Source organism: Phocoena phocoena, chromosome 19 (assembly GCF_963924675.1).
Source record: "Phocoena phocoena chromosome 19, mPhoPho1.1, whole genome shotgun sequence".
NCBI classification, from domain to species: Eukaryota; Metazoa; Chordata; class Mammalia; order Artiodactyla; family Phocoenidae; genus Phocoena; species Phocoena phocoena.
In genome coordinates, this window is record NC_089237.1 from 15,869,203 (window position 1) to 15,888,883 (window position 19,681).

The 19,681-nt window shown below is 48.4% G+C and overlaps 1 protein-coding gene across 1 annotated transcript in view; it reads right to left on the minus strand.

Moving 5' to 3' along the window:
- The window catches only part of ITGB3 (integrin subunit beta 3), a 49,306-nt gene that overhangs the window by 14,420 nt on the left and 15,205 nt on the right, over positions 1-19,681 (minus strand). Inside the window, exons 2-10 of the mRNA XM_065897255.1 lie at positions 19,138-19,223; positions 11,314-11,509; positions 9,533-9,785; positions 8,174-8,336; positions 7,382-7,543; positions 5,448-5,543; positions 4,730-4,819; positions 3,881-4,015; positions 1,969-2,398 (exon numbers count right to left, since the gene is read on the minus strand). Coding sequence (XP_065753327.1) covers positions 1,969-2,398; positions 3,881-4,015; positions 4,730-4,819; positions 5,448-5,543; positions 7,382-7,543; positions 8,174-8,336; positions 9,533-9,785; positions 11,314-11,509; positions 19,138-19,223 — 1,611 coding nt within the window. The remainder of the gene's footprint in view (positions 1-1,968; positions 2,399-3,880; positions 4,016-4,729; positions 4,820-5,447; positions 5,544-7,381; positions 7,544-8,173; positions 8,337-9,532; positions 9,786-11,313; positions 11,510-19,137; positions 19,224-19,681) is intronic.

The window sequence follows — 19,681 nt, forward strand, 5'->3', positions numbered from 1 at the left end:
TGTGTACCTGATCTCTCTTTCCCATAATCTCTCTGATACCATTTTTCTCCAATCTCTCTCTCGAATTTTGTTGGCATGAGTAAAGGAAACAACTGTATAGCACAGGGAGCTCTACCTAATGCACTGTGGTGACCTAAATGGGAGGGAGTCCAAAAGGGAGGGGCTATCTGTGTGTGTGGCTGACTCATTTTGTTGTGCAGTGGAGGCTAACACAACATTGTAAAGCAACCATACTCCAATAAAGATTAATTTAAAAAAATGAGTAAAGGAAACAATGTTGTAGATAATAAATAGGAGCCATTTTTGTATTACTTGGGCATGCTTTAGCATGACACACATTTACATTCCTTGTCAGGCTTTCTGAAGGGCTGATGTTAAAGTGAACATCTGGGTAAATTAGCTCAGCTGGTTAGAGCCCCCATGCAAGTGAAGCCAATCTGGGTCATGGATTTGATCACCCCAGAAGCCGATTATAATCTCTCTTTGATTGGCCACACAAGACACCCACAAACCAGTCCCAACCAATTTGCAAATATCTCCAATCTCTCTCTCACAAGAGGGATTAAGCCACAGTGACTACACCCCAGCAGAAATGTATCCCCAGTGCCCAGGAATAACTCAGACTGCCTAACTGCCTCTGGAAGTGTTGTCAGTGTGTCTGCAGATAAAGACTACATTAACATTGGCTGGACTTCTTCTAGCTGGCGAAGTACCCCAGGAGTGGGCTTTGGGGCAAGGTGAAACCAGCTTCAGATTACCAGTGGGCCTCAAGATTTTACTGAATTTCGTAATGAGAAGGACAAAACGCAGTACCCTGCAGGGAGAAGGACTCAAATTCATAACCCCCAATCTGCAGGCTGGGACTCTCTATGGCAGTGCTATCCAATAAACATCTGTGCTGTCCAAAAGGGCAGCCGCTAGCCACATGTGGCTCCTGAGCGACAGAGAAATGAAATGTTTTCTTTTTTATTGAATTTGATTTAGATTTAAATGTACTTAGACTTTACTCTTTTTTTTTTTTTTTTTTCTGTACGCGGGCCTCTCACTGTTGCGGCCTCTCCCGCTGCGGAGCACAGGCTCTGGATGCACAGGCTCCGGATGCACAGGCTCAGCGGCCATGGCCCACGGGCCCAGCCGCTCCACAGCATGCGGGATCCTCCCGGACCGGGGCACGAACCCGCGTCCCCTGCATCGGCAGGCGGACTCCCAAACACTGCGCCACCAGGGAAGCCCTAGACTTTACTCTTAATTTAAATAACCACCATATTGGACAACAGCGATCTCGAGTACAAAAAGTAATAGTATATCAACAGTGATAACAAAATAGTACCAACATTTAATAAGAGCTCACTATTTTCCAGTCATTGTCTTAAGTATACTGACATATTAAATGCGCTCCAATATCTTGCATATACATTACTATTTTCCACGTCTTTTGTGATGAAAAAATAAATTCATGTAAAATAATTGTTTGAAAATAAATAAATGTTACTAACTTCATTACATATTCTGACACCATGTAGTTTCCAACCTATATATACTAAAAATTTAATTATCATCAGTCAGTGATTGTTTTTAAACTTAAAAAGGGGTTGGTCCATATCCTCGAAAAGATTAGGAACCAGTGACAAAATACTAGCGGAAGGGCAGATGAAGGAAAAGAAAAAAAAAAACTATCTTCACTTTCAAGTTTCCCCACGTCTTCCCACCCTCTTCTAGCAGAGAAGCCCCAGGAAGCAGATGCTCATTTCTCTTCCTTGTGCCCCTCGAGCAAGGGCAGAGGGAGCTGAGAGGATTAAAGAGAAACTCACTTCTGTTTCCTGCCATTGGAGTGGCACACCATCTACTCGCTCTGCCCCGGGCCTTCCTGTGCCCACCTCAAGCCCTGGCCTGCATCCATTTCCAGAGGCTGCAGATGTGTGAGTGTGTGGGGGTACCAGGACGGGAGGGGTGTGCAGTTCTACTCACCTGAGCACATCTCCCCCTTGTAGCGGACACAGGAGAAGTCATCACACTCGCAGTACTTGCCCGTGATCTTGCCAAAGTCACTGCTATGGCAGACGCACTGGCCACAGAGACACTCGCCCCGCTGGCTGCAGATGGGCTGGCCCTCCCGGGGGCTACACTCGTCCTGCTGGGAGGGGTGGTAGTCCTCTTCTGAGCACTCACACTGGGACCCCAGCCAGCCAGGCCCGCAGCGGCACACCCCACACTCAAAGGTCCCGTTGCCGTTGTTGCAGTGGTGGCTGTGAGGCTCAGCCTGGGCCTGGCAGGCACAGTCACAGTCGAAGGTGACCTGGACGGTGAGGCTGTCTTTGAAGCCCACAGGCTTGATGGTGAAGGACTTCTCCTTCTCCTGGGGGCAGCCACGCACCTTGGCCTCAATGCTGAAGCTCACCTGGATGGAAAGTAAGATCGCATTCTGACACAGGTGGACCCTGTTGATACTCCAGCCCTGGAGGGAAAGAAGCTGTTCCCTGCCCTGCCCAGGAATACCCAAACTGGGTGTCCTGTCCCCCAGCAAGCTGGAGTTCCTCAGCCTTCCCACCACCACGGTCTGCAAAGCCAAAGCAAGAGCCTGGGGATAGTTGTGCAGTTGGGACATATCTGGCTGGGTGTAGACGTGGTTTACAATCACAAGATAGCTTTTTTCTAAAATTCCATACGTGAAAATAAACCAGCTCAAGCAGAAAAGAACCTTTGATCTTACAAACGCTCTGCCGTGGCCAAATAAGCTAGAGGGACTGATTACGTAATATCATCAAGATATACAAAGCACTATTTCACACCACACAGTGGCCAACCACAGGCTCGGAGTCTACTGTGCAATTTCCACAAAACATTTCATCACTTCTGCGATCAAACATGTTTCAGGCCAGTATGTTTTACATAGGGTGTGTGCACATGTGCCTGGAAGATAGAGAGATGGATGGATGGAAACAGATATATAGACAGAGATGATGCAGATATAGATGATATAGCTATAGATATCCCCTCTTTTTTTCCACCCCTTTCACCAACCCCTCTCCCCTAAGGCAGAAGCAGAGAAGAACCAGCCACTAAGGAAGGAAAACTATAGATGGACTGGAGAGGCAAAATGAACATTTGCATTCTGACGTTCCAGGAGGGTGGGTATTTTGTGTGTGTATATTTTTTTTTTCTTTTTAATTTTTATTGGGGTATAATTGATTTAAAATGTTGTGTTAATTTCGAGGGTGGCTTTTTTTCTTTTTTTTTTTTTTTTTTTGCGGTACGCGGGCCTCTCACTGTTGTGGCCTCTCCCGTTGCGGAGCACAGGCTCCGGACGCGCAGGCTCAGCGGCCGTGGCTCACGGGCCCAGCCGCTCCGCGGCATGTGGGATCTTCCTGGACCGGGGCACGAACCCGTGTCCCCTGCATCGGCAGGCGGACTCTCAACCACTGCACCACCAGGGAAGCCCAAGCGTGGCTATTTTTGCCTATTCTGTTTGCTGCCAAATCTTCAGCAGCTGGAACAATGCCTGGCACAAAGTCGGTGGTCAATAAATATTTATAGATGACACTGCTGTTTTACCTTGTGAAGCAAAGAAAGGCATTACCTTAGGGGAGGCTGGAGACCAGTTAGGGGCTGAAGGTAGAAATATTTTCATTTGCAATCAACTGTGCATAAACAGAGGTAACCTAAACGCAAGTTTTTAAAAATCCTGATGGTGAAGTTACTTAACAGATAGAGAATAGGCAACAGAAGCCTCAGAGGAAAAGGCTGGCAGCTCCATTACATCTAACTTGTAAGGACGTTCAGAAAGAAGGTACAGGGAAGGAAGGGGTGGGTGCCCACAGACGCTCTGGGGCACAGGCTAAGGTCAGAGCTGCAGCCTCAGCCCCTGCCCAGCCCACCTCACCGTGTCTCCAATCTTGAGTCCGACACAAGACTTAAGGCCTGGGATGACCTCGTTGTTGAGACAGGTGGCGTTGAAGGATAAGGACAACTCCTCAGGGAGGTCACGCACTTCCAGCTCTACTTTAGAGCGGATTTTCTGAGCAGAAAAGGGCAAGAGAAGATAAGAAAATGGGCTGAGAGGAAATGAGTAGGAGCCAATTACATCCCAAGCAAAACCTCCCAGATGGTCCTGGACTCACCTGCAGTGCCAGATGCTGAGGTCCACCTGCAAGCTGCCAGAGCATCCCTAGGAGCCTGTTTCCTGCTATATTTCCAGCCCAAGACATGCTCTCTCTCTTTCTCCACTTGCTTCTAGGTGAGTCTGGGTAAAATCTAAACCAGCTACGCCCTCCTGCAGGCCTCACGGACGTGTGAGAAGGGAGTGCTAATACTGGTCACCTTGGCTAGTAGCACTTTCTACCTGATCTTTCATCAACCTCACATTCCCCATGGTTCAGCTCCCTCTCTGCTCTATTGCTGGAGCCCAGATCTCCATCACTCTGCACCAGCCCCCCCCAATTTCAGGGCCCTGCTCGTCCTCATCACCATCCCCATCCTCTCTCTTCCACCTTCTCTAAGCTCTTCCCCCATTGTTCCTAAGCCTCCTTGGCGTTCCTTTCTGAGCCATTTCTATCTCAGACGGCTGCAGTCCTCCCAGTGCTGGCTATCACTTCCTGGCCTCTGGAAGAAGAGGAAGGCGGTGAAAGCTGCATGGTGGACTTGCAGCCAGGACTCCCAAATCTGAGCCCTCCTGGGTAATGCCAAGTGAAGTGGACTCTTAGCAGGCCCATTCCCAGTGTAAGACACTTACCCCGTAAGCATCAACAATGAGCTGGAGGACATTGCTGGAATCAGTAGACAGGACCCCCACTGTGGTCCCTGGGATGAGCTCACTATAGTTCTAGAAAGGAAGACAGAGATGTCCGGGGATGACTGATGAAGCTGGTGGGCTCCAAAAGCCCTCCCCAAATCAGACTGAGGGTCTTGAAATGAAACTTGAGGGAAGGATGGGATTTTTTTTTTTTTTTTGCGGTACACGGGCCTTTCACCGCTGCGGCCTCTCCCGCTGCGGAGCACAGGCCCCGGATGTGCAGGCCCAGCGGCCACGGCTCACGGGCCCAGCCGCTCTGCGGCATGTGGGATCCTCCCGGACTGGGGCACGAACCCGCGTCCCCTGCATCGGCAGGCGGGCTCTCAACCACTGCGCCACCAGGGAAGCCCAGGATGGGATATTTTACTTGTCAATGCCAGGAATATATCTAGCAGTTTTTCAGCACTGAGCAAAATTATAGAGAACCTCTCACACCCCTCTCCCCACTGAATTACTCCCCTCCACCACTGCCAACAACAACACACCTATCCTGCTAGGTTCAAAGTTGGAGGAGAGAGACCGTCGAGAGGAATCATTAGCTCCTGGGTCTTTCCCAGTTAGGGAGCATGGCCAAAGCTGGTGTGGGCTGGTTCCCTGAGACAAGTCCACCCATCACAGGCCCCACTCCCACTCCAGGAAGCCCCAAAGGCATGGTCACCTGGTAGAGATTGACTACATTTTCAGTCACTGCAAAGATCAAATTGATGTTTTTCTGGGACAGCTTCTCGGTCATCAGCCCCAGAGAGGGATAATCCTATGAAAAGAGAGGATGTGATGGTTAGTTAAGAAGTCTATTCACATACATCCATGGATTCTAAGCCTTAGGACTTGGGTGGTTTGTGCCATGGCCCTGACAGTGGTGGGATTTAAACCTTTTCACCCCATGACAATGTGAGGCAAACACAAACCCAGTTGTGAACTCTAAGGACAGATAAAGAGGCACAAGCTGGTAGTGCCAGAACTAAGCACCTCTGTCTTCCTACTCAAATTCAATGCATTCGTACCAAGGAGCAGCTTCCACGGGTCAGGTACTGCCAGACCTCGTTGTTTTGAAGCTTCCTCCCACTTTGCAGCTACTGACAAATGCCTTGGGTTGTTGCTTGCAATCCTTCACCATGTGGTCTCAACCTTCCTTTCCAATCATTCACCTCTCTCCCCCTTCTACTTACCACCGAGCTGGCCCACTGTCTTTCTCCCACCTCGAGTGGCCTTCTTCTTGGTAATGCTCCTCCTTCCTTAGGACCCAGCTCAGGTCCCACCTCCTCCAGGAGGCCTTCCCTGATCATCCCAGTTCATGGCGAGCGTTCCTCTTTTGAATACCTAAAATCCTCATCAACTGTTCTACCCAGTTAGCAGTAATCATGCATCTTCTGTTATCGGTACCACATCTCCTGGAGCAAACCAAAATCTCCCTAAGGGCGGGACGTTATATAGTCTTGTTGTCTCCCTTGGCCCCTGGTAAGGCCCTGCATAGACTAGGTGTCAATCGTTACAGACTCGCCCACTGCCTGGCAGTGCTCAACCTGTATATGGCTGACACCAAAGAATTCAAGCCAAAATGGGGGTGCTGGTAAATTATGAACGTGTCCCTGGAATCCCAGACCTTTCAGGGAGCTCATGAGATCACGCAACTCAGGTTCCTTTTCACAGATGTACCTTTAAGCCACCTAGATGAGGTAGTTGCTACATTGTCTTTAAGAAATGAAGAGTTCACACCTCCCTCTAGATACTCAGAGTGGCAGCATGCGGCAGGGCTCTACGTTCTCTTTACGGCTTACTGCAATTCCTCCGGTTTCAACGTAATCTCCTCTCCTCTTATTTAACCTTGCATGGTTAAATGAAAACAACTTACACAGAAAACAACTTATAAGAGGTCTTCTCATACAGAGCAGTGATTACCAGAGGGGAAGGGGCTGTGGGGAGGGAGAAATAGGTAAAGGGCATCAACTGTACAGTGACAGATGGAAACTAAATTTTTGGTGGTGAGCACGCTGTAGCGTACACCAAAGGAGAAATATAATGCTGTACCCATGAGACTTATATAATGTTATAAGCCAATGTTACCTCAATAAAAAATAAATTAAAAAAAAGTCTTCTCATGTATCAGCTAAAGCATCCTTTAGCCTTCTTTTATTCCAGCTAAATGACTCTGAGCCCTTTAACGTTTCCTCACAGGACTGGCTTTCTATGCTTTTGACGAGCTTTGTCTCTTTTTCCTCTGTCTTCTTCCAATAACCACAAGTGACCATGATATTCCAAGAAGGGGCTAATCCGTGCACAGTCGACAGGATGGCCTGCTTTCCAGCTGGACCTGCAAAAGTCCTCTGGGTCCACTCTGGATGCCATGACGATGCTGCTGGTGCTGGAGGCAGTGGTAACACCGACCACAGTCAGGATCATCTCTAATGGCTGTACAGGTGGTACCCTGGATGAGGGTGTCCAGTAGGTGGGAGAGGTGAGGGCGGGCTGAAAAGAGCCCTGAGCCTTGCCCAGAGGAAAGGCTGCCATTTTCACATTCACACAAAGACTGCCTGGGTTAGGGCAGTCCTGGCCATAGTGAATAGGAACCATAGGTGGTACCGAGAATCTCACCATGGTAGTGGAGGCAGCATAATGGTTGTCACTGCCCACATGACACTGCCCATCGTTGGGCTGGACAATGCCTGCCAGCCTTCCATCCAGCGCTATATGGGTCTTGGCATCAGTGGTAAACACCAGCAAGTGGGAGGCATCATTCCTCCAGCCAATCTTCTCCTGTTAAAAAAAAAAAAAGGCAAAAGAGAGACAGCGACTTTAGCCATGTCACTGGTACAAAACAAAGACCCAAGAAGCTCCCCATCTGAAGGGCTAGACAAGTTGTCTTGGACAAGGGCCTCAGTCCTAGCCCTTGGAACATAAGCTGGAGTTTTCCAGCTCAGGGGTTTCTGTTCTTTTAGGAAAACAGTCTCAGGGCTCATTACTTCAAGCAGCTGAAAGACACCTACTTCAACTCCAAACAGAACTTCTTCAGTGATAATCACATGGCCCATCTAGAAACCCATCTGCATCCGCAGAGCTGGGTTGGGCTAGAAGAAATCCCATCTGGACATCTGCCCACTTTGCCGAGGTTAGGTGAGCCCAGACTTGACTCTGATACACTTCCAGAGAAGATCCTCTTCCCAGGAAACATCTGGGACCACTGAGGTTCCCAAAAGTATCAGCTCTGGCCAGGGAGCAGATACAAGCAGAGGCTGCTGATCGGGAGCAACCTGTTGCTCAAATTGTACAAAGCTCTGCCTAGTTCCTATCTCGTAGTTCACATAGAAATCCCCACAGTTGAGCCACTTCCTTCCCCGTTTTGATCCGCACCACCCACACCTGGCACTCCATGCCCTCCAAACCTACATCACAGACGGTAGCCTGCATGATGGCATCAAAGCCACCCTCTGGGGCATCTCGGTTTCGTGACACACTCTGCTTCTTCACCTCCTCATTGAAACGGGTCACCTGGTCAGTTAGCGTCAGCACGTGTTTGTAGCCAAACATGGGCAAACAGGTGGTCTTCATACTGGGGAGGGAAGGAATGATTTAAGCAGACATCTGATGGAAAAGGCTGCATGGGGAGTGGGAGGGAAAAGAGGGGGACAGATATAGACAGTGGAATGCCCAGGCGAGTTCTATACAACTACCATTACCCAGACAGGTTAGACGCCAAACCCTTCAAATTACCTAGGCATCACATTGACCTAATCTCTAGCTAGATCAGAGGATAAGGGAGTGAACTGTGGAACCAGACTACCTGGGTTCAAATCCCAGCTCCTTGACTTACTAGTCATGGAACCCTAGGCAAGCTTCTCTATACCTAACCTATAAAGCAATGGGGACATGATAACACATATCTCATAAGAGTTGTGAGGCTTAAATGAGTTAATAGATGTAACGCTTTTAGATCAGAGTGAGGCTCTAGTTGTTGTTGCTATCACTTTATACTTAACACCTCTCTAAAGTAACATTAACACAACAACAAAGCAAAAGTTCGTCAGTAACTTAATGTCCCTGAACTACCAATAAATTGATAGCTCTGTGCCGAACAGGAGCATTTCTGTCCCCAGTCCGATGGTCTGTTTAACTGATGGCTGACACAATTTCCGGGGAACCTTACAATCCAGACAGAAGGTTAAAAAGGCACATCATATAACTCTCGAATCTAAAAAGTAAATTCATACCTTGTCAGGCTCGGTAACCATCATTTTAAATTATAATCCATGGATTTGCATAGTCTCCAACAAATAAATAAGCCATTCAGTTGTAAGTCCAACTCTCAACAGAGGGACACATCAACGTATGCTATTAGAGCATTCAACAAATATCATTTCCACTCTTTCCTATGCCTCTAGGACTTAATTCCTTGCATTTTAACCCTGCAGGACTCATATCCTGGATAACGAGGACAATAGCAATGGAATCAATCATTCTGAAATCGTAACTCCTCTATCTACTTATACTATTTATTCGTGGCCTAGACCAAGAAGCTGATGGATTTCCTTTCCAGGTCTCCAAACAGTCTTGGACTCTACTAATACAACACTCCAGAACAATGGGTTGGCCCACTTGCCGGACAGAGAGACCATGGTAGAGAGGAGATATGATTTGGCCAGAAGGCAGCCAACAAAGCTACCCTAGACTAGAAAGAGGAAGCAGGACTTGGATTTGTCTGAGGCAATGAGGAGAGATGCTGCCCTGGCTTCTAGAAGAGAGACTTACTCATAGCAGGGGTTTCTGAGGGCCTCTGGTGGGGAGATGTACATGTATGGTGAAACGGGCTTGTCCACAAAGGCCCCGAAGCCAATCCGCAGGTTACTGGTGAGCTTACGCATCTGGGAGGCCAGCTTGGTACCCAGGTTCTGGATGCTCCACAGATCATCCTTCATGGAATAAGACAGGTCCATTAAGTAGTAGATGTCCACAGGGTAATCCTCCACCTGCCGAACTTGGACGGAGAAATTCTTCGAATCATCTGCAAGGCAGAAGGACGTTAATTCTTCTCCTCTTCTCCCTCTAAGACTTAAGTAGATTTGGACACAGCTGGGATGAAGTAACATTTTTTTTTTTTTTCCTCACCACTCGTCTTGCGGGATCTTAGTTCCCCGACCAGGGATTGAACCCGGGACCTGGCAGTGAAAGCACCAAGTCTTAACCACTGGACCTCCAGGGAATTCTCTGAAGTAACTTTTTAATCAAACCAAACTTGAAAGCCCTGGTCCCTTTTCCTCTCCCCTTGCAATTCTATACCTCTTCCAATCTCTTGACCCTCTTACTTTTAACCTCTTTTTTTTTTTTTTGCTGTACGCAGGCCTCTCACTGCTGTGGCCTCTCCCGTTGAGGAGCATAGGCTCCGGACGCGCAGGCTCAGCGGCCATGGCTCACGGGCCTAGCTACTCCACGGCATGTGGGATCTTCCTGGACCAGGGCACAGAACCCGCGTCCCCTGCATCGGCAGGCGGACTCTCAACCACTGCACCACCAGGGAAGCCCTTAACCTCTTCTTTTCCATTCTAAAAGTCTCCACCCTCTCTAAATCCTCATCTGTCTCATCCTCTGGGTCCCAAGGGTCTACCACCCTGAGTCACAGAAGTGTTGGCAGTTATTACACTTCAGACTCTGTAAAAGGTGGGAACTATGTCCCACCCTTCTCTGAATCCCATAGTAACCAATATATGCCTTGCACGTAGAAGGTACTTTCTTAAATTCTTGACTTAATTGAAAAGTCAAAATGAGTGCTTCAGAAAAGCCTGTCTCTGGACTTCCCTGGTGGCGCAGAGATTAAAAGTCCACCTGTCAACGCAGGGGACACGGATTCAATCCCTGGTCCGGGCAGATCCCACATGCCACGGAGCAACTAAGCCCGTGAGCCACAACTACTGAGCCTGTGCTCTAGAACTGGCAAGCCACAACTACTGAGTCCACGTGCCACAACTACTGAAGCCCACATGCTGAGAGCCCATGCTCTGCAACAAGAAAAGCCACCGCAATGAGAAGCCCGCGCACTGCAACAAAGAGTCGCCCCCGCTCGCTGCAACTAGAGAAAGCCCACATGCAGCACAAAGACCCAACGGAGCCAAAAATAATTTTTTTTTAAAAAGCCTGTCTCTTAGCCTAATCCTTCCCCCCTCTGAAGGTCTCCTGCCCTATTTTCTCTGCCCCCATGCATGCCCTGCTCCAATCTTACATGGAAAACGAGCTTACAAGTTGCTTTCTCATCTTAGACTCACTTGAGCCTCAATAAAAAGCTATATGCTGGGTAAAACAGGCATTGGGGGAAAGAAGAAACAAACATTTTTTGTGTACCTACTAAGTTAGAAGGGTTAAGTAACTTGCCCAAAGTCAAATAGCTAATATATGGAAGAGTTAAGATTCAAACTCAGATCTTCTGACTTCAAGTCCCCAAACCTTCCACTTTCTTCCATTCTCCTGCCCACACTTCCCTCCACATCCTTCTCTTCCCACCCCAATTCCACTGTGAGCTACTTCTGCAGGATCCCCACCTGGCCGTAGCCGGAGTGCAATCCTCTGGGGACTGACTTGAGTGATCTGGGAGCTGTCTCCAGAGCCCTTGTCACTGAGGGGCCTGGCCTCCAGGATTCTGGCCTCGCTGATGGGGAACTCGATGGACTCCAGGGCGCAGTCATCCTTCAGCAGATTCTCCTTCAGGTTACAGCGGGGCGAGCCCGGAGGCAGAGCCTGTAAGACGAGAGGAAGCCCTGTGATCAGAGCTACGGTGGTTCTCTGCTTCCTGCAGGCTCTGCCACATCCCAGCAGCCTAGAGCTTACCCAGCACTTTGGAGCTAAACCAACATAAATGAACTCATGTGGTCCTTCCTAAGATAGCCCCTAGGCCTGTTGTACAGAAGGGGGAGACTGAGGCATCAGAAAGGTTGGGTGAGTGCCTGCTCATGGATGGGTAGGTAGGAAGAGGAACAGTACAATAAGAGGCCTGTTGGACCAGTGTTTTTCAAACTGTAAAATGCAACCCACCTGTGGGTCTCAAAAATCAATGTAGTAGGTCTCAACCACCAACTTATTAAAATGCAACATAATAGAATAGAAAGTACCAAAGTGTGTAAGTGGTAAAAGTAAATATTGTTTTGGGAAAGGTTTATTTATTTTTTAAGTTTAAATCTTTTTTAAGCTTCTTTTTATTAATATTTAGTTTTTATTTTATTCATTTATTTTGGCTGTGCCAGGTCTTAGTTGCGGCACAGGGGATCTTCATTGTGGCAGGCGGGCTTCTTAGTTGCAACATGCGGGATCTAGTTCCCCCACCGTGGATCAAACCCCGGGCCCCCTGCGTTGGGAGCGTGGAGTCTTACCCACTGGACCACCAGGGAAGTCCCAGGAAAGGTTTATATGTTGGGGAGTAGGGTATAATATGTATAATAAATAATGATAACAATGTATGTCTTTCTGTAGGTGAGGGTCAAAACAGTTTGGAAGGCACTGTGTTAAAACACTGGCTGGGGTATGAGATCCACGAAGGCAGGGACTATTTGTGTCTCATTTCCCCTCTATTCCCAGCACACAACGTGAGACTGACAACTAAGTGATGGGGGTAGGATATGGGGAAGCAGCAGAGAGTAGGCGCTAAGAGCACAGATTGGCTGAGACTATATCGCAGCATTGCCTCTTACTAGCTGGTTACTAGGGCGAGTCACCTAAACTCTCCAGGCTTCGTTTCCTCATCTATAACATGAAAATAATAATAGCCCCAGCTTCACAGGGATGTTCTGCAAGCCCATATAAGACAGTGTGTGTAAAACACACAGCACAGTGCCTGCCATAGTGTAAATGCTCAATAAATCTCAGCTATTATTGTAAGATGTTCTATAAATAGTTCCTGGATAAATTAATTTTGAATAAACTTCACAAGCTTAGGCAAATCCCACGATGTCAAGCCACTGATCAGAGCCTGTCCTATCACTTTCAGCTTCCTCCCTCACCCTGGCCAAATGGCAGACTGAGTGCCCTTCCAAACACCCCGGTGTGTATCCCACAGCCCTCTGGGGCTCAGTGTGTGTTTCCACCTGAGTATTGAACGGGGGACATGCTGCATTGGAATGAACGCTAGAAATCAGGAAATGGGTTCAATCCTAGGTCTGCCACTAACCAGCCTGTGACCTCAGATAAGTCATTTCACTCCACTGAGCCTCAGTTCCCTCACCTGTTCACCCCTGTTAAAGGGGTTAGATGACATGGTGTTCTCAGTCCCTTCCTGCTCTGACATTCAGCAAACTTAGCCAGCACCGTGTGGGCTCAAGCCCATAAGGGCTTCTTGCCAGGCTGGGGGAACTGCCTGCAAAGCTAGAAAACCCCTCCTTGGACCTATTTCGAAATATCTAGGCCTTCAACCCCACAATCCCCCGCATCCCTACCCACCCCCTCTCACAACCACTTCCAGAAGTCAGCTGAATAACCCACACCAATATCCCAGAACAGCTAGTGTTAACATTTATGGAGTACTCACTGCATGTCAGGTACCATAACAAGCACTTTACGTGGATTATTGCAATCCTCCTGATCACGGTTCTGTAATGCTGGAATTATTATTATTTTACAAATTACAAACCTGAGGCTTGGAGGTTTCACAAATGAGGAACCCAATCTTACAAGTAAGAAATCGAAGGTTTGGAGAAATTAAGTATTTTGCCCAAAGCTACAGAGCTAAGAAGTGGCAGAAGTGAGATGCTGACTGGATCGTCTGACTGTAATTATCCTCATAAAACGGTACGTTGTATTGCATTCTGTGTAGAGCGGGAATCAAGGCAGAGAAGCAGGAACGTAGAAGAAACAGTCCCGGGAAGAGCCACACCTGAGAATGCACCAGGTAGGGAACAGGATGCAAGATGGGGATACGGGAGGTGTGGGAAGGACAGATAACATTCTGCCTCCTCAGCCCCTCAGGTGACTGGAAGCCATGTTTCCAGGAGAGGGACTGGGCCACAAGGAGACATCCATACTCAGAAACTCAGGACTCTGTAGCTTAAACCCCTCCCGATGCTCGACGCCCCTCTCCCACTCCTGCCCAGCCCTCCTCTGATAGGCAGAAAGGCTTCCCCATGTGGATGGGACCATGAACAACACCAACAGTACTACAGACTGAATGTGTGTCCCCCCAGAATTCATATATTAAACCCTAATCTCCAAGGTGGTGGTATTAGGAGGTGGGGTCTTGGGAGGTGACAGGTCATGAGGTGGAGCCCTCATGAATGGGATTGTGCCCTTATTTTAAAAGAAGGCCCCAGACACCTCCCTGGCCCCTTCCACCATGGGAGGACACGGTGAGGAGATGGCCATCGATGACACTGAATTTGCTGCTCCTTTGATCTTGGACTTTCTAGCCTCCAGAACTGTAAGAAATAAATGTTTGTTGTTTAGCCAGCCTGCCTGCGGTATTTTTGCTACAGCAGCCTGAACGGACACAAATGGCATGAGGACCGCCCTAGCCCGGGCAAAATGTGGAAAGAGCTTCCAGAAGCCAGCAGCTTCCTTCTTCCTCTTCACGGGTCTGAGGTAGAGAAATGGCATCAGCAATGGGAAATGGTACATGAGACTTAATCTCCCTGGTTCAGAAGATCCCAACAGGACATCAGAGCTCCTCAGAGAGATGAAGATGCCCTCCCCTCACCCAGCCAGGTCCCTCTGCCAGGGACAGAATGGCAGAAGGGAGAACTCACGAACACTGTACGTTTTTGTGCCCCAATTCTTGCTGTTTCTGTCCATCTCTCCCAACTCTTCTCTCTCAGGAAGCAGTCTCTTTCTTGCTCAAAAAACTCCCTACTGTATCTCTGATTCCAGGGTCCCACAAAACCCCAGAGAGAAAACCTTCCAAAAAAGGCAATGATTGGATGGACCGAGATGCCCTGAGTTGCTGATCCTTTCCAGGACTAAGACAGATGCTGAAGGAGAGGAGAGGGAAGGGGGAGACCAGGAAACAATGAGAACAGCAAGGCCATCATGTATCTTCAGGCTGCAACGGTGAAGGGAGAGAATATCTTGGCGGGGGTTTCCTGACCCCCATTTCCTAACGTGGCAGTGTTTATTAGAAGAAAGTTTGAAGTGCCAAGCCTTGCTGACAGTGCTTATGGTTTGTTATGAATTTCCGAAGAAATCTAAACACTGAGAAACAAAAACTGTCTCCTTCCCTCCCTCTCTGGTCGCTGACATCAGGGGTCAGGAACATAACAGGCCTGCTCCTCAGCCACGCTCGCCCTGAGAGCCTGCTGTCCCAAAAGGACACCAAGGCACTGACCTCAACACATCTGGGCCACATTCCTTTCTTAATAACCCAGGCTGAGAAGGTAAAAGGAATGTGTCCAGGTTACTCAGAGAGAAAGCTGGAAGGAGGGGGGGAGGAGTGTTCAAGTTCCAGTTCCCAGTGAAACCAGATGTTACACAAAAAGGGCAAAGATAACCAAGACCCAGGGGAAGAGCCAGAGCACAGCAGTGGGAGGTCCCAACCCACGTGCAGGGTGAGCTGAATTCCCGCCCTCTCCTGGCGGGAATTCAGCTCCTAGTCCCATTCTCCATTAATCCCATTTTAGAAACTGGGAAAGGACAGCATGAATAACTGTCATTATTCTACTTATTTCACAGGGTGGGACAGGGGATAAAGCTGTGAATGGGAAATGCTTTCAAAATATAAAAATCTCAACGAAAGTCAAATATACTCAAATCCTTTTGATCTGATATAAACAAATAGATTCAAATAGGCGACTCTTTTCTACTATTACCATTCTAAGTACTGCTATTATTGCATACTCTTTCTTGGAGGACAAGGAACACATAGGTCGTGGTACATTTTATTTCCCCAGAGTGCTAACAAATGCCTCCAATCCAAAAGAATGAACATGGTTCTCTTGACATCTGGTAAGGACAAGAAATCACTTGAACATAGAGACAGAGAGGTGTGGAGGGGACAGAAAGGAGAGGAAAAGGAGAGCATTTTAGTTTATGGTTATTGATACTCACACCCCACTGTTTACAGAGGGAGGAGCACTTTTAATATTATGCCTTTTTTTTATGATAACAAATTGGGGCCAAACACTCAAGATGAGAGTTTGCCCTCCAGATTAAGAAAAAAAAATAGTAAGAAAGAAAAAGCAGCAGAGAAGTGAGAATGAAATTATATTAGTGACTAAAAAGGAATTAAACAGTGGCCTAAACCTCCCCCCACCAAAAAGGCAGAGAAGAAAAATGAGAAGTAAGTCCTTTTAGAGTCTTCTTCTTTGTGGAATCCAAACACTTTCTTCTTGTTTTATCCATGGATGTCAGGCTGAGTGTGAGCAGGTCTACCTTCTGACGTGCACTCACAACTATAGAAGAATTCCTAGTATTTCTCTCCACATTAGGGTTGCCAAATTTGGTAAATATTTGGGATATACTTATACTAAAAGTACTTGGGACATGCTTATACTAAAAGTATTTGTTGTTTGATTCAAATTTAACTGGGGTGTCCTGTATTTTATCTGGCAACCTTAACTCCAGCTCCACCCATCATGACCCCAATGATCAGCCCCTTCAATTAGCAATATTTGCCAAACTTGCTATTGTAACAACCCATTCTGACGCAATAGGTTCAGGGTCCATCCTGGAAACCCTTACATTTAACAAGCACCCTAGGTGATTCTCACCAGCAGGCAAATGTGGAAGGTTCTAGATCCCAACATGATGCCACGAAGGCCAAGACCACAAGTTGAACCTCTCTGTGAAGCCAGCCTCTCTGCCGGATTCACAGTCCAGAGACAGCACACCACCCCAGCCCATATCAGTATCCAGTCCCCCAAGAACACACCCTATACAGATGAGCCCAAAACTCTGCACTCATCCACACTGGCTATGTTTTCCTATTACCCAGCCAACGGCTTGCTATCCACACCCAGAGCTGCTGTCCTCCAGGACCAGGGAAAGCTGAGCCCAACCAGTTGTTTTTCCAGGCACTGCCAACTCTGCCTGTAACAGCCAAGGCAGGAGAGGCAGGAGCAGAGGGCTCTCCAGGATTGATTATTCAACAAATCACATGCAAAGTGGCCCAGATGGTTCACTTTTGGTTTTTAAAATCAACAGCCAAGACACTTTCAGCAGTTAAACTTGGTCAGTGCAGGGGAAGCCCTCAGGAAAAAAACAGCAGTCCTGTTCAAGTTACAGTCCGGGATTCCCACCTCCCATTTCTCCCTGGTTGACAAATGTTAACCCACACTGGTCTCCTCTGCTACCCTTCCTCCCCTATTAGAGAGATAATTGTAGTCATTCACTAAGCCCTTGGCCCTCCCACTTCCCCAGGGTGCTGAGAACTCAGCAAAGGCCTGGAGGATGCTTCACTAACTTCCTGTGTCCCCCTCCCCCTCCCTAGGTCCTGTCCACTGATTCAATCCAGAGCAATAAATCTGACTTTATCACTCAAAAAAACCAAAAACAAAAAAAACACTTTCCTTTTTAAATTCCATCCTCCTAGAAAATATCTTATTGGACCACCTATCGCCTCTCATTAGTTTTCTTTGGTCCTGGATACACCCATCTTCTCTCTGACTCCATCCCCCATCCCTAGGCTAGTCCTACATTATATTTTGATCCTACCTGGTACCTTTCCCACCCTCCTTCTTCCCTCCTCCCACCTTGGTATGCCCCATGGGAAAAAATTCACCACGGCCATCAATAAATATTCTCTGTATATCTCCAAATTCTGGTCACATGACCTAAGGGCTTTGTCTGGTCAGGCCTCAGCATGGCCTCAGCAGGCCAGTTACCTGGCTTGTTCCTATGCAGATCAAGACAGGTGACAGACATTCCAAGAATCCCAGACTCCTCTGAACCACAGTTTCTCCATTTTGTCTTGCTTTGGGTTGAAGAGAGGGGAGCATCTTTTGAGTGATACTAGGGCTTCTGCCCTGGCTACCCCTCTGCTCCAACCAGCTACAGGCCATCCAATCCAATGAGGCGCCCTCCCCATCCAGCTTTCCCTTCTTCGAGGATTCAGCTGCAGAATTCCAACTTCCTCGTAAAAGAAGCTTAATAATATCACGATGGTGACCAAGGGAAGGAGCATATGGCAAATGAGAAGGGAGGAGGCCACATCACACTTGAGCAGCCAGTTCAGCCCAGAGGGGTGGAGAACCTGCGGGGTGGAGGGGAAGGGCTCACTCAACCCAGCCCCACCCCCAACTCCCAGCCCCAGGGAATATCTCATTTGCTAAACGAAGTCAATGTGGCCCAGATGTTGGGCAGCTGCCTCTGGAAGCAGTTCTCGTGCTGAACTGCTCAGAGGCCAACGCAGTGTGCTGGGCTGGCCTCTGTCGTTCTGGCTGTCCTCTCGTTGAGGGATAAACACAGCCTCTCGGCTCCCACCCCCCACCAGCCTTCCAGGGAGGTTGCCTTTTTAGGAAACTCAGTAGATTGGGAAGAGAAGCGGAGAGAATGAGGGCCTGAGTCAGAGCAGTCACGGAGCTGCAGAGGGCAGGGACAGAGAGGGCACCTCAGGTGGCTGACACGCAGCCAGGCCAGGAGCTCAGGTAACCACCTGCCGGGAACCAGGCCCATGACTCAGCCCCAGACTCTGTGGTCACTGGACCTTCTCCAGCCACACTCACCCCCCAGCTCTTGCCAGCTCCAAATTCCCATCCCAGCCACAAACACAGCCATTCCCTCAGACACACTCATTCCCTAGGGCCCCAGACACAACAAATCATCTGCCTAGACACAGCTAACCCTTTCCTGTCACCCTCCCAGCCTCACCAAATTGGCCCAGCTCTTTCTTTCATTGACACCTTCCCAAGAGAAGGAAGGAAGGAGAGGAAGAGGAGAAAGAAAGGGGAAAATGTAAAGCCATGGGGGTCATCAGACAGGAAAAGGGAAGAGAAGAGATCCTCTGTCTAAACAGCCCCCCAGACAAGCGCAAGATCCCTCTCTTACTTGCCTTTTAAAAATTCTGGAATGTTCATAAGCCAGCATCCCCTTTGTACCTATAACCCTCTCATGCCTCCCTTTTTGAGACCCGAGGCCCTGCTTCTCGGGGGTGTTGCACCCCAACAAAAATCAAGCAAAGTGTGGTAAAGGATGGCAATGGCTACAGAGAGGCCAGCAGGCCTAACCACTCTGCCTAAGGCCGGGGCCACGCAATACACTCTGGATGGCATTCCCAGCAACAGTCCATGACAGCTCCCTTCGACGCCCATCAGTGGGAAGGCTTCTCCCTAGTTTTGCTCAGAAGGGACAAGGGGCTTGTATACTTAGGAGGAAGGAGATATCCCCATGGGTCTGTCTCTACACAAAAGCAGCTAAGTCTGGGGAAGAAATAAAGTCGGATATCTGCTGCTTACCTCATCTGAGCACCAGGCACACATGGGACTCACAGCCAGACATTGCTGGCAGGAGCTCACGCCTCGTGTGGCACAGATGTTGGGCCCTGTAACAGAGAGACAGAGGCATTAGTATCTCATTTGACATGACAAAGTACCTGGTCTGCCCCCATCCTTTCCCAGCTTTCCCAAATGCCCAGGTTTACAGCTCTCAGATGCACACAAATACACCTTACCCATCCCATAGACATTTACCAAACACAGGCTGTTTGGTAAGGGAGAAGGAGAATGAGGAAGCTCAGGAGAAACTCATCACAGCCCTCAATTGATGAGGTCACTGTGCTGGCAAGTGATGGAGCAAGTGTCAGATCATAAATGACGGAAAAGATTTAATTAACAACTGATTTGACACCTACATTGTACAAATGAAAATCTCAGGCCCAGAGCCATGGCAACGTACCCTCTCTCCAATTATTCTAGTGACTTAGTCACAGCCGCTACACAGGGAATTCAGAGCCCGGATGCACTAACATTAACACACGGTCTAAATATGGGGGTGGGGGTG